This window comes from Phaseolus vulgaris, chromosome 3 (genome assembly GCF_000499845.2).
Source record: "Phaseolus vulgaris cultivar G19833 chromosome 3, P. vulgaris v2.0, whole genome shotgun sequence".
Taxonomy (NCBI): Eukaryota; Viridiplantae; Streptophyta; class Magnoliopsida; order Fabales; family Fabaceae; genus Phaseolus; species Phaseolus vulgaris.
In genome coordinates, this window is record NC_023757.2 from 42,158,733 (window position 1) to 42,174,156 (window position 15,424).

The 15,424-nt window shown below is 24.9% G+C and overlaps 1 protein-coding gene across 1 annotated transcript; it reads left to right on the forward strand.

Annotated features, from left to right (window-relative positions):
- The first annotated feature begins 2,805 nt into the window (after window positions 1–2,805).
- LOC137807837 (snakin-2-like) lies at window positions 2,806–3,985 on the forward strand. Its single transcript, XM_068608659.1, has 4 exons — window positions 2,806–3,116; window positions 3,249–3,308; window positions 3,420–3,462; window positions 3,641–3,985. The coding sequence occupies exons 1-4, from the start codon at window positions 3,060–3,062 to the stop codon at window positions 3,823–3,825; spliced, it is 345 nt and encodes a 114-aa protein (XP_068464760.1). The 5' UTR covers window positions 2,806–3,059; the 3' UTR covers window positions 3,826–3,985.
- Window positions 3,986–15,424: the final 11,439 nt, after the last annotated feature.

Genomic DNA, 15,424 nt, shown 5'->3' on the forward strand with positions numbered 1-15,424 from the left:
CATTTTAGACCTACCAAGTTTATCTTGGAAAAAGAAAAGAGTAATCGAAGCTTGAGTTAAATGATAAAACAAATTATAGTGATTTCTAAATAATTTGAAGGTGATATATTTTTTTTCCATTAACAGTATTGTTTTTAAATTAAACTCAATTAGATAAGGATACACTGAGGCTCATGGAAATTTTTTTCCTCTTAATATGAGAATAAAATTACATGACGAAATCTAGAAACCCTTATCAGTAAGTCCCTGAAAACATCATCGATAGAAGTAGAAATTAACACAGTAAAACTCATTTCGCATTACTTCATCAGAACATTTTGACTCTTTCTCAACCAGCAAGACATCTTCTTGGCCAAAATACCTTTTCAAAGCTTACTTGATTCTAAGGACTGATTAAAAACACTTAAAAATGAAATTAAGGATGAAATGACATCAAATTTCCTGCCTAACATAGTAGATGAAGGGTGAATGATGAAGTGAAAAGAACCCGAAAAATTATTAGATGACAAATTTTTAAGGTATTTTTACACAGATTAAAAACACTAATAAGTATGTCTTTTATTAGTATAATTTTACTAAAAATAACTCTTAATAAATATTATCTACACCATGAGTAATATATTACATTTTTCAATGCATATTCAGATATTTTGAAGCATTGTATCTATTCACAATCCTTCATTATTGATTTGCACCAATATCCATTCAATGAGTAATTAAAAAATTCACAGTAGGACAGATTTACTTCATTATTGGAAATGAAATCAAATGTACTGCATAGCTAAAGTATTCAAAATCACTGTTTTCAAATGAGTGTGTGATTGACTAATTAATGGACATAGCATGTGAAATAAATTAATCCTAATACAGATGTAATCTAACTAGGGTGGTGAATTGGGAAGAAAAAGTAAATACCCTATTGAAATGTTGAACATCGGTCAATGAATTTTTTAAAAAAGAATAATAAGGTAAAATCACAGTAGAATGAAAGTAATATTATAAAAACCTAGATTAAGATATGACCAAATTATAATATTATATAAATAAAGTATAAATTTCACCTTTTTAAACTAATTTTGTGATTATTAAGAAACATGAAAATTAATTTGGATCATGTACTATTACCTAACAGTTGAAACTTTAAATAGCAATGATAATGGTGGTTGAATAGAGAGAATAATAGAATCCATTTTTTGAGTATAATAAGGTACCAAGGTGACAAATGAATATATGTCAAGATAGTTGCAAAAAAAGCAGCCAGTAATTTAATGGGAAAGTATAATCCTTTAGGATCAAGAGCTTTAGTTCCAAGTCTGAATTTGAAAATAATAACACAAAATACACTTTACTCATTTTAAAATACAAATTAAAATATATTAGGTTGTAGGAAGTTTCAAAGAAAATAAAAGGGTAAAAACCTAATAAAGAATAAAAGAATATACACACTAAATCTTAACTTTAAGATAACTCGTCAATTGCACAAACAAGGACACCTAAATCTTTTTATTTTTCAAATAATTTTATTCATTTCTGACTTACTTCTATTAATAAAGTAATAAACAGACAGTTTCTAAATAAACTTGATCTATGACGATGACATGAATATGTGATATGGAAACACGTGCATTGTATTGGAATGAGTAAAATTCTTACACACATCTGCACTCACCAACACATGCACAAGCCATCTTGGTTTTCAGGAATTCTTTCACATATTCTCACATCTGAATACTCATTAAGAATTGCAATGATAAGTGTAGCAACTACTTCTCTATTACTCAACTTTACTCATATTTATACATATTTAATATTTACTATACTTTTATGAAACAAAATCAATTACTGTTATGTTTCTTATGTTTTTTACTTTGGGTGGAGGTGCACTATCATGGAAAAATAATAAACTAACTATTATTTCACCATCTTTCATGGAAACATAGATTATTGTTTTTAAAAATATAAATTAGAGTTAAAATAATTTTTTTATAAAATTTTAAAATAAAAACATCAATTTAGGTTTAGATTTTAAAAATTTGATGTGTCGATGTTCAAAATATTTCCATTGTCATTTATAGATAAATGTTACATTGTTTTTAGCATTTTTTTTCCTCGTTTTCTGAACTTTGGCTTTAAATCCTTTCATGTGAAGAGTTAACAGGCAAGAACACGGGATTAATCTCAACAAAGCATTAAAGTCGTTTTGCACTGAAATAATTTTGTAAAATCTTCTTTTTTTTTCCTTTTGAATTGTGGTTTGATGAAAGGATTCATAGACAAGGTACTCTTCCCCATGAAATAATTTAATTGTTTCTCTATTCCTTTGGTGAGTGCTGATACTGAAAGAAAGTAACAGTGTCAGAGTGTATCGTTGTTGTTCTCACCAACTATTGGGATAAGGATTGCAGAGAAACCGATAACATTGCTTACAGCCTTCATCCAGCTGTATGCAATTCATCATTTCACCTCAACAATTTGGATTTATCTCTATGCATTCAACCAAGTTCCACTATTTTTTTACCCCACTTCTTAAAAACAATGCAAAATCAAACAAACACATTTTCTTCAATCAAATTTCCACAAGCTTTTGGTATCATATAAATGAGACATGCATCTTGATACAAATAAAAGAAAAAAACAGTTGTGCAACGTACTATTATCTAAAATACTGGAAACCCAGTTCCATGTTTTCTTCTACTGTAATCTTTATAATTCTCATTATTTTTTATACAAAAGCATTACATAAAACTAAATGCATTATTTATAGTAGTTAAGAAGATATATATGAAAAAATCGTACACTGAAACAGTGTACTTAACTGGCTACCACTAGCAGGCACTGACACGTAAAACATGTTTTTTTCTTTCTGGCATTTGGTAGATTAAAATGTCTTCAAAAATAGGGTTATAAAAAACTCGAGTTTAGGCATTTTGGTATTTTCAAGTTGCAAGATATGATTTTTTTACTACCCTTTTGCCTATATAAATGTTAGCATAAAGTGATCAAATCACTAACAATTGAATTCAAAGATTTTAGCATTTGCAGGCATACTTTCTGCAGCAATGGCATTACGGGAGCTTCTACTCATGGGGATATTCCTGCTGGTTTGTCTTGCCAAGGTGCACAAATTAACATTACTTTTGTCTATCAGATATTCAATTCTTTAACTCAAGTTCTTTTTGTTTACATTTAGGTAAAGATAAGACTGACCATTTTCCTTCTTTCTTTTGTTGTTGTTTTCTCATACACAGGTTTCATCCGATGTTAACATAGAAAAAGAAGAAAATGAACTTCCCTTTCCTGATAACTCTGTATGTTTTGTTTTCTTGACAGAATATTAGTCAAAAATGCTTCTTTAATTTTTTTCTTATGTGCTTGATGTAACAATATACTTATAATATTTTGACTGGAATTCTCTCCAGCTGATAGTGAGAGATGGGAACAGAAGACTAATGCAAGACATAGGTAAGCATAATAAAAGTAATCTTTGTACACTTTGTTAGGTTTATTTTGGTCTTGTAACATGGAATACCCATTTCCAATTTTCATTCTTACCAATACACCATAAATAATTACTACCTACACAAATGTGTACTTGTGTGTTCTTAAAAATAAGATGAGAAATTGTCTGGTGTTTACACAGATTGTGGAGGATTGTGCAAAACAAGGTGTGGTGTTCATTCAAGGCCAAACTTGTGCCATAGGGCATGTGGGACGTGCTGTGTGAGGTGCAAGTGTGTGCCACCTGGTACTTCTGGTAATAGGGAGCTCTGTGGGACTTGCTACACTGATATGACCACCCATGGCAACAAAACTAAGTGTCCTTAGACCTTAACAACCCCAAGAAAGGTTCTCTTAACGTATCTCAGCTCATCTCTCCGAAGTTATAGTTTAGTACAAATATGTAGGCCTTTGTATTTAAGGATATGTGTGGTCTTAAGATGTTCTTGTAATGCTATTTACTTTAACCTAGTTCCACGCTTATATATGTGTGCCTCTTCTTGATTATGGATCTTCGAAACTAAACCAAAATCAATATATCATAATACAGCGAATCAATATATCATAATAGAGCGATATGATATAACCTGTCCATTTAGTGCTTGAGTTTGTAAATATTAAATGTTGGTTTGAAACTCATTAACTTTAAATAAAAATATAAATGAACATAAATTTTTTTGGAGTGTTTTAAGTTATGATAATATGAATTTATGGTGTATTAATTTGTTGTTGAATAATTAGTAAGTCCTATAAAAACTCGATGTTACATTTTTTTCTATTGGGCTATCAATTAGTATAATTTGGAATCTCAGTTTCGGGCCATATGAGGCAATTACTACCTGCACCCCCAGGCCATATGAGGCAATTACTACCTGCACCCCCAACCCGATCAGTTGAATCTGAACTCTGCAGGACAAAAATGCTCTAGGAACCCCTTACCTGGAATACTGGAGAATAATTTTAGAATTTTTAAATGAAGAATAATTTTGGAAATTAAAAGGTGTATATATCACAGTGTATAAAATACAGGAAGAATTTGCTTCCATATGAAACCTTATTTATAATAAAAACAACTTTGGGCTATCTTCTTTTATTTAAGTAAGCCCACTTGTTATGAAATAATACTACATTCAATGATGAAATATACTTAATAAACTGTAATTCACATTTTTCCTATTTTATACTCTAAAAGAAAGATTGTATATGGTATGTAATGTACATAAAATATAATATATATATATATATATATAAAATCAGCTATAGTAAAATATATTTATGATAAAATTATTTAATTCGCTTGTGGATTAAAATCCATTTGAAAGATGAGGATATTCTAGATCTCAATGTGTGGTTGTTATAGATAATATATAATAGGTTCTTTTATTTGGTCTACAAAAGACAATTTAAAATATATTTTGAATAAATTATTTTTTTATAATTTTAGTTGTAATATTTAATAACAACTTGGACTATTTTAAAAAATATATATAAAATATGAACATGACAAACAAAATACGTTCCTCTTTCATGCAACATCACGTCAAGGGTTCTTACTCAAATTTGGTTCTTTGCACAGCATATATATTACTATTTTTTTATTATGTATTATAGTTTCACACTTCTATGAAATGTAATTATAGAAAAAAAATGAAATAGTGTAATATCATCTACTGTATCTAAAAGTCACATAACACGTCTACTTAGACAAGTGAGGAAAGTGAGAAAGCATCCATTGGAAAATTCAACCAAAAAAAACATTACAAGGGTTCTTTTTCATTTTGCTTAGTTTATTTTTAAATTATTTTTTAAATTATCAGAGTGTCGACAGTTTAAAGATATATAAAAATAGTTATAGTATATTAATAGTATTTTTTTACAAAATTATTATTTAATCGGTTATTTGTATAATAATATTATTGACTTTTATAATTACTTTTTTATCGAAAGTTTTATAATTACATTAAAAACTAGGCTTAAAGACTATTATTTTTGTTGATTTACACTTGCAATACATTATAATTAATTTCTAATACAAATTTCGTACTACAAGAAAAATGGTAATACAAGATAATGCATGTTTTTCTTTTAAGAAATCAATAAAATATAAACATGTGGCTTAATGATGCTATACTTATTGTCTTAAATATTTGAATAAAAAATTTTGTTGTAATTTTATCTATCCCAAACAATAGTATTTCTCATGAAAACATATAATCTTTGTAAAGAAATACACAAATATTTCACATTAAAAGTGTTAAAACCAAAATTTTGTAATTTTGATATGCATATCCCTTTATTAATAATCTATACCTCTTTATTAATAATCTATAGCTATATATAAAGGGAATTCCCCTCTCCTCTTAATTTTTTTCCATTTTATCCTTACTTAATAATTTATTGTATTAATTTATTTTGGTTATTTGGATATTGTATAATTTTAAAAATTAATAAAATAATTTTTAATTTTAAAATTTATTTTATTTGTTATTATTTAACTCGAGAGTGGAGAGAATGAAGAGATTGATTATTTACTTGTATGTTTTAATGTTAGTAAGAGAAATTGTTTTTGAAAAATAAAAAAAAATATTTACGTCAGTACCTGTGTTCCGCTAGTACCTGTGTTCCGCTAGTAACAATAATATCTTTACTTTGTCATTTAAACAAAATTAAAACTAAGTTAGATAAATTCAAGTTAAATCAATATGTAAAATAGTCCGTACTACATGACTTGCCATAATTATACTTGTAGTATTCAAATTTAAGATAAATTTGTATTTTATCTCTTAAATTTAAAATTAATTTTCGATTTTTATAATTTTAGAAAAACATTTTTAAACGACTTTAAATTAAATGTGACTAAAATAAAAATTCAAAAGAAAGATAAATATATAATAAAGTATTTGATATTAAGAATACAAAAATTTAAGCATATTGTCGTATAAATGATTTATAATTTTTTAATCTAATAAAAAATATTTAACGGAATTTTTTTAAATATACAGTCAAAAAATAATATTTTTATAAATTTACATAAATTAAAAATTAATTTTAAATTTAGAAGTTAAAAACAAACTTACTCTTAGAAATAAACTTATTTATTTAAGTGATTCTTATATAAAGAGAAATCGACATAGGTTTCTGTACTGTAAACAAAAGTTTTAATTAGATAATTTTTCTCTATATAATTTTTTATTTTTTAATATAAATTTACTCAAACATATTCAAAAGTACAATAAATGTTTATTTTATTAAAAAAATAGTTTAAAAATAAAATAAAAATACCCATAAACTTTTAAAGATGTGCGTGGACTCTTTTGTTTGTTTTTAAAACTTTTGGGTTTGTGGGTCCATCTAACACCGGCCCATAACCCAGTTGTGACGTCCATCGGCCTATTTGATCACAGCCCACCCACCGACCCATGACGCATGTCGCGTGGTCTTTACGCCGTAACAATTATAATATCACTTGGGAGTGTTTATCCTCCAGGACAAAATAAATTTAATATATAAAAGCTATTTATTTTAACAAAAATGTCTCATTAATTTTAAGAATTATGTTTTAGGATCTTAGATAAATTTTAATTATAATTTAGGTTGATAAAAAACAACTAGTAACACATTTTATAAAATTATTATTATTATAAATATTACATTAAAAAAATAATTAAATAATAACTAATTTAGAAATAAATAAGTTAGATGTTATTTTATAAATTAAAAATTATCATTATTTAAATTAAATTTTTAATAATAAAAAAATGTAAATTAATTTTAAATTAGTATCTAATATTAACTATCAAATTTAGTTACTAACTAACTATTTTATATTTTAAATTAATTTTTATAGTAATTAATTTAAAGATAATGCAATTAATAGTTAAAAATTGAATATTTTATATTTGTTTTTCATAAAAATTGAATTTTTTACTTATTTTTTTAAATCTATTGAATATTAAAAACAAATTATATTTTTAGTTTGAGTTTTTGTTATTTAATTTTTGTCATTAGTTAAATAATATAGTTGTTATTTTTTTCTCATCATCTTGTTTTTGTTTTCATATATTAATAAAATATGAAATTTATGACATTACCTTTATAATAAAAATAATAAATAATTTTTACTATGTTGAATAACAAAGTTTTCATGTCATCGATAGCTTCCACGTCATCAGTTACATCTTTTGAAAACTATTTATTGAAGAAAAAACTAATTCTAAAAATAGAAAAAGTTTTTGTTTGTAAAATAAATAAATTAGACAAATGAAAAATATTTAAAAAAGGGAAAACATATGGATTCATTATTTTGGTGGTTGAAGTTTCCTTGACAGATTAAGGTGATGAAGAAAATGATTAAAAAGTTGTGTTTCTCCTCTCTGGGAAAGATGTGTGTTTTGTGTAATAATAATTGTTCCAGCATGTAAAGATGTTTATATAAGAATGTTAAGTAGAAATTATGTAGATTTCACATGGAGCAGTTGAAATAAAGGCTTATTAGGTAGGATAAGATTATCTAATGTGTTAAATAAACTATAGTATATTAATAATCAGTGTTGATGATTCTTGATGTGGGGAATTTTAGCTAAGTTCAGTTTGGTCCTCAAAGGATCAAAGTTATGTGTACGTAAAGCGATGCATGTGCTCAAATAATATATATGCATGTGAATGGTCCATAATTTATATCATCCACGTTTTTTAAAATTGCTACCACTCTACGAAACTACTGTGGTCCAACTTCATTCACAATGAAACATACAGCAATTTATTTGGTTTGGAACCTAATGAATCACCACTTTCTAATTAGAATTTTCTAGATTATCCATCAAGAAACTCTTCAACTTTCCTTCTGACGTTTTCTCAATCAGAAACATAACAAACTTAAACAATATACACGACTATAGCTCATGAATGCCTAACTTTTTACTACATATAAATATTTATGCAGCAAAGCATCTTCTGTTAAGGCAAAACATACTGCAGAAAAACAAGCCTACAAAGTAAAATGTTTTTCACCCCATCTACATTATAACCAACACAAACCAGCAGAGAACTAAAGACTTTGACAATACTGCAATATATCATAATGAATTTGAAAATAAATCTGCAGAAAAATTACACCAGAGATGCATCCATCAGCTTTACATCAGCGTTACATGATGCAAACCAATAATATCATCTTCTCCTATTTAACGTAAATTTTAAATTTAACTTTTTATTTTATAAAATAAGTTTATATTCATTTATATATCCACGTTGTTTAACATATATATATATATAGGTTGGTCCTAATTCAGCTTTAGGATACGAGATATATTTTTGGTGGAGTCCTGATAACATTTTAATATAAATTTTATAAATATAACTTTTTTTAAAAATGTTTGTAAGAAAATTTTCAATTAAAAAAATGTATGCTAAAATATTATTTTTATTGATATTTTTAAAAAACATTATTACTCCAATGCAATTACACTTTAGGTTATTTACGTGAATTATTTAGCTCCTTGATGCTACTACCGAACTCAGCGGTTTATGATGTTGGATGAGTTTACAGAATGGAAGTGTGTTGTTAAATCAATAATCTATCCATGGTCACATCACATCAGCATTCGTCTGTTAATTAATGGCATGTAAACAACATCATTGGACACATGGCCTCTTCAGTTTCGTATGTTATCTTTTGCATCTTCATGAAATTATTTCTAATTATTATAAAAAGAGTACTCTAATAGGAAGTAGAAAACAAAAGAATGAAAGTGAAAAAGAGTAACTAACCTTACTTGGAAATTTGTATCTACACATTTAGGTTTTGTTTGTTGCTTTTTTAGAGAAAGTGAAAAGGAATGAAAAATAAAAGTTGAGTTCTTTGAATAAAGAGATTGAGAATAAAAAATAAGTCATTTTTTTATAGTTAATTTAATTAATATAATAAAATAAGTATTTTATATTATTATTTTTTAAATATTTTGTAAAATTAATTTTATATATAAAATAATATTTAAAAATATAAATCATAGTTAAAATAAAATAAAAATGTTGTTATAAAATTTTAATAAAATAAAAATTATATTTCAAAATAAAATAATTAACAAAAATATCAAAATTTAAACTAAGCAATTTAATTTATTATTTTAATATTTTTATTTTAATCATTTACCTATATAAAATGTAACTATTAATTAAATATTAAATTAAATTATTTTATTTTATTTTAATTTTAATTTTTTTTCCGTAATAAATTTATTTCTTTATTTCTTTGATATTTTAAAATTAATAAATTATTTTATTGTAATATAAAACATATATAATAAAATACTAAAAATGTAACAATAATTACATAAATATAAATAATAGTAAAGTATATACAATGATGTAAATATTTTATTATTATTTATCTATACGTAGAGATTTCTTTTAATTGAACTTTTGATATTTATCAATTTTATTGCTATATTAATATTTATTTTATTATTTTCTTAGACATTTAAATTCTTTTATTATTTTTTAAAATAAATAATTAATTATTCTTATAATTAATTGAAATTCTGTTTTTTTTTAAATTAATATTTTATTATTTTCTTTTGTAAAACACAGTTACTAATTCTAAATTTTGAATGTAGAAACATTTATTAAATATTTTGTAGGCAGCTTTTTCCATATTTTCATCTCTCTTAACACTTTTTTTTACAGCTTATTTCTTTCTATCAAATTGATTATTATTTTATTTTTATTTATTTATTATTTTAATTAAATTAAAAATTATTAATAAATATAAAATATAAAAATATTTTTTTCTTTGTTTAGTAATATTATAACTTTAAAAATGTTAATAAAAAAAAATACGTATGTATATATAATTACTATGTTCTTTTACATAATTGATTATATATATAAAAAAATTCACATCGTGTTATTCTATGGTGGACAGTTTATTGTTTAAAATTTCTTTTGTTTTTATTTCGTTCTTTCACTTTCATTTTTTTCCATTTGTGTGAATAGAAAATTATTAGAAACAACCACATAATTACTTTTCATTTGAATATAGTAATCTGAAGTCACAGAGAGGAAGTGAAAGGGTGAATATGCAAAAACGTAAGGATAACACGTACAAGTGTTTTTGCACCATGCAATTCAGGTGGGATTTGAGGGTGAAAAATAATAATAAGACAATTCCAATTACTCTATTTATCTTTTCTTGAGGAATCACACCACATGTCTATTTTGTCATGCATATAACAAATTCATATATTGTCATGCATATAACAAATTCATTTATGCACTGTCTATATTCGGTGATTATTGTTCATCCTGAAAGAAAAAAATGTTTTTTTATCTCATAATTCACCAAAAATTACTGTTGAAGAAAGGTGTAGAAATATAATCTTGATTTTTTTGTGTGAGGTGAAGTGATTTGTAGCGAGTACAATAAAAAGGTGATTTTACTATTCTAGTATTTGTTTGTGATGTAGTAGTAATTACTTACATCATTTATTAGAGATAATATTTCAATTACTAAAAATAATATTTTAATTCAAAATAATTATAATTCACAAATAATCAATCAAATTATTTTTTAACAATTTTTAAATACAAGAGTAAATGTGTAAAATTACATTTTTATCAATTTAAAAAAATACAATTTCAATCATATTCATGAGATCATTCACAAATTTTCATAAATTTTCTCTTACACTTTTCACACTATTTCTATTAATTCAAACATCCTAATTTTTCTTACATTTTTTCTTTCAAATCATCTTAAATTTATTCACTCAATTCCACTTCCTAATTCAAATAAAGCTTAGAGATTTTTATTGGATATTCACATCATATATTTTAGAACCAATATATTTATTTAAGCTAAGATGCAACATTACAAAACATTTCATGTACAAATACCATTATGCAAAAGCAAATGTCTTCCTTTCAACCTCTAGCACCAAACAATGCGTTTGATTTAAAATTTAAAATAAGAATATGAGAAAAAAAATTAATTATCTGGATACATGACATGTCTATTAGTTGTGTTCTATTCTTTAATAGTATATTATGATACTTAAGATTATTGTATAAATTTTTTTCCTTCCATCACTCAAGGTAGATTGTTATTAGTTGTCTTTTTTACAATATTTTGAATATCCTTATTATACTTTAGGTTCAATTCTTACGTCCGCTTTAAGAATGACTTTGTCTAATTGTGACTCATATTCAAGTTAAAGTCTTACATGCCATTCATTTTGTGACAGAAAATATTACCTAACATAATGTTCTTAGTTGGGAAGGAACAACACTTGATTCCATGACAATGAAGGATGCCTTAAGGAGGATCCACTCATGACATACTTATAATTTGAATGAATAGTTGTTTTTCATTATGGGTAAACAACATATTACGTGGAAGATGTTAAGGAACAAATTACTATATAACCTTCAAAAGTATTCCTGAGAGATTCACAAAATTTACAAAAATATGTAATCATCATTATTAATCAATCAATCAATAATACTATTCAAAGAAGCTTTTGTATACTCTTAAAATGATGATCCATCATAACTAGTGGAACAAAATCCCGTTATTTTTTTGAAACAATGAGAAAAGTAATTCTAACATATTACATTTTAACAATTTTTTATAAGAAATGGACAATGACTAATAACTTGTCAATGATGTCGATAGAGAGTTTATGAAATAAAAATGTTAATAGATTTGTCTCTTAAGTTCAGTAGCTGATTATATACAATGGACAAATTTAAGAGATATTATAATTAATTATATATGAAGAGGTTCTCAAAAATTAAGTTGTAAAAAGGCGATATATTGACTTTTTATTTTCAATAATTTATTATTTATTTGTTATTTATATGAAAACCTAATGTGATTGTAAGTAATATATCACATATTGATTTGTGAGTGTCTTGTGAATGAGACGATTTTGACTCTACTGATATATGAAATTGCATAGATGAAGTTATTCTGTTGGCGAGATTCGAAGGAGATCTATTTGGCTAAGTTTGAGGTTTGAAAGAACTGATCAAAGCAAACCAAATAGATTTACCCTGTCTTATGAGATGATGAAATGATGAGATATTGAAATGATTATGCGCATGGTTGTGCGGATTTCACAATGAGTAGTATGACAGATGTAGGTCTTTGGATGCTAATTTCAAGTAGAATCAAGTGTCTATGTGTTGTGATTCAATAGAAGTTTGACATGAGAAAGATGAATTGTGAATTTTCATAAACACTTTATGGTTATGTGAAAATGCATGAGAATTGATGACTTTATGTGACTATTTAAAGTTATACTTATATTAGAAGTTTTAAAAATAGCTAGTTTACTCTTTGTTTTGTTTTGTGGTTGTTTTCCTTTATTTGTGATGATCGTGTTTTTACACGAGAGCAAATGATGTTACAGGTGGTAGAACTCCTCAGTGACAAGCTAGAGGATGGAAATGTGATTTCATTTTGAATATTTTTTTTTTAAACCTTTGTATATATTTAAAATCCCTATGAAGAGAGATATATTTTGAAACATTGTATGAAAGAGTTATATATATTGCAGATTTTGATTATTGGATGTGGAAAAATATAGGAATGTTACATTGATATAACCCTAGGAATTGATTTAACTAACGAAGGGTTTTTTTAATCTTTGTTAAGTTCAAAAAGTTATTCAAAAACCTCAGCAAGATAACTGAGAATTTTTTACCTTCGTTAAATTTCAAAGGTTTATTTTAAAATTTCAGCAAAATAACAAAAGTTTTTTATCATTCGTTAAATTCCAAAGGTTTATTCTAAAACTTTAGCAAAATAACAGAGGTTTTTTTTAACCTTAGTTAAATTTCAAAGGATTATTTTAAAACTTTAGCAAAATAACGGAGGTTTTTTTAACCTTCGTTAAATTCCACAAATTTATTATAAAATCTCAATAAAACACTCTATATTTTTCAAACTTCAATAAATAAATATAATTAAATCTATTTATAAATATATAATTAAAAACAACATATTTTTAATGTATTTTATAACTAAATTCTCTAAAATTTTGAAAGTGTAACTTTACATTACAAATAAGTTTTCTAAAGTTTCAAAATTTTATTTTAAAAACTTGGTCAAATAACTTTGGATAATAAGTATATCAACAACTAATCTTGGATAATAAGTATTTCAACAATATTTGCATATTTTTTATGATTGATGGTAGTTGGTTTATATAACTCCTAGTTTTTTTACGAGCTTATACTTCAAAAAACTTGACTTATTTTGTGTTAGCTCTTGATGTACTTATATTTTATGTGCAAATTTAGTTTTAGTTATAATTGTTAATATTTAATTCTCATAATTTTGAAATATTTTAAATTAAGGTCTTTATTTTAAAATACATCTAATAATTATTCACTGTGAAAGTGATAAGCAATAAAGTTAATTTCTCCTAGCAAATCTTTAACCAATAATACATAGGGCTTTGAAGTGCACATCCAATAGATAATGCAATTATTTAGGACATATAAAGCAGTGATAAACACCAATTGTTGTTGAACTAGGTAATAGTGACTTGTGACCCAAGTTGGAGCAGTAAGGTGATTGAAGAAACAATATTGAAGTAAGAAGAAGATAATGCCTTATTTAGTGTTTCTTCTCCTTAAATATAATAGACAGAAGTGTGGCTGAATTGTAATTCCTTGTTAAGACTGTTGTCGGTGGCCATTGAGCTTGTGTCGGAGAGCAGTGTGTTTATGGTGGAAGAGAGAGGTCAGGAGGATCGCTAGAGATGGTGGGAAATATGATTGAAGGTTATTTCAAACGACAAGTTATTTTACAAAAATTTTGAAACTCATGATATTTTTTGAAGGTTTTTAAACTCATGGTATTTAAAAAAGGTTTTGAAACTCATGGTATTTTACGGAGGTTCTTAAACCCATAGTATTTAGCAAGTGTTATGAAAGGCTTTTCCCGAGGTTTAAAAAACCTCGAAGAACACATTTATAAATGGTATAGCGAAGGAAACTGCAACCCTAAAAGTAAATGACTTAATAGAGGTTTTAACCCTGAAAAATGTAAAAATAAACTTTCGTTAAAATTATTTTTTATTGTAGTGTTTTCTAAATATTTATAGATCTGATAAAAGAAAATGAGAGTTGAAATGTGTAAAATTGTGATAATAACTTCATTACAAATTATTGAATAAAAATGGAATGAAAGGTTCAATTTACATATTAATTTTAAAAAAGAAGTAAATCTACTAAGAGAAAATAATGGTATTTTTATTATATTAAATAAATTATAAAAAATTAAATATTCGGATCTCTCACACTTAAGTTTAAGTTAAGAAAAACTCTTTCAGCACTTTTCTTCCTACCAAAAATTATAAGAATATATCAGTAAAATGTGTACATTTTTAATTAATAACTTGAGTATAAACAAATTTGTCTCCATTACTATTATTTACTTGTTATATCTATAAAAATTAAAATATTTATCAAAAAGAGAAATTTAACCTATAAATTTTTGTAAATGTTAATATGAAATGATATATATATATATATAATATAAAATAATTGTTGATTGAAATTCAAGTCTAGTAGTTATCCTCAAACATAAATCCACACAAACTATAATTAAAAGATGTAGGGACATACTAAGTACTACCTCGTAATGATTTTTGGTGTGTGGTTTAACATGTTTTGCTATATTTTATACTCACAGCTTTAGTGATGTTGGATAATGACCATATACCTTTCTATTAGAATTAGAAATAGAATAACTAACACTATAAAAAATTTATTAATAAAATATTTTTAAAAATAAAAAGTAATTAATTATTATATTAATTAAATTATATATTATTTATAAATTCAAAAAAATATTAATATTTAAAATAATTTTTAAAATTGTATCTAATTAATTATAAACATTTTAAGTATTGACTAC

Coding starts and splice junctions, on each gene's coding strand:
- LOC137807837 (XM_068608659.1), top strand. CDS start 3,060: ATGGCATTACGGGAGCTTCTACTCATGGGGATATTCCTGCTGGTTTGT. Junction 3,117..3,248: donor TGCTGGTTTGTCTTGCCAAG/GTGCACAAATTA, acceptor TCTCATACACAG/GTTTCATCCGATGTTAACAT. Junction 3,463..3,640: donor AAGACTAATGCAAGACATAG/GTAAGCATAATA, acceptor GTGTTTACACAG/ATTGTGGAGGATTGTGCAAA.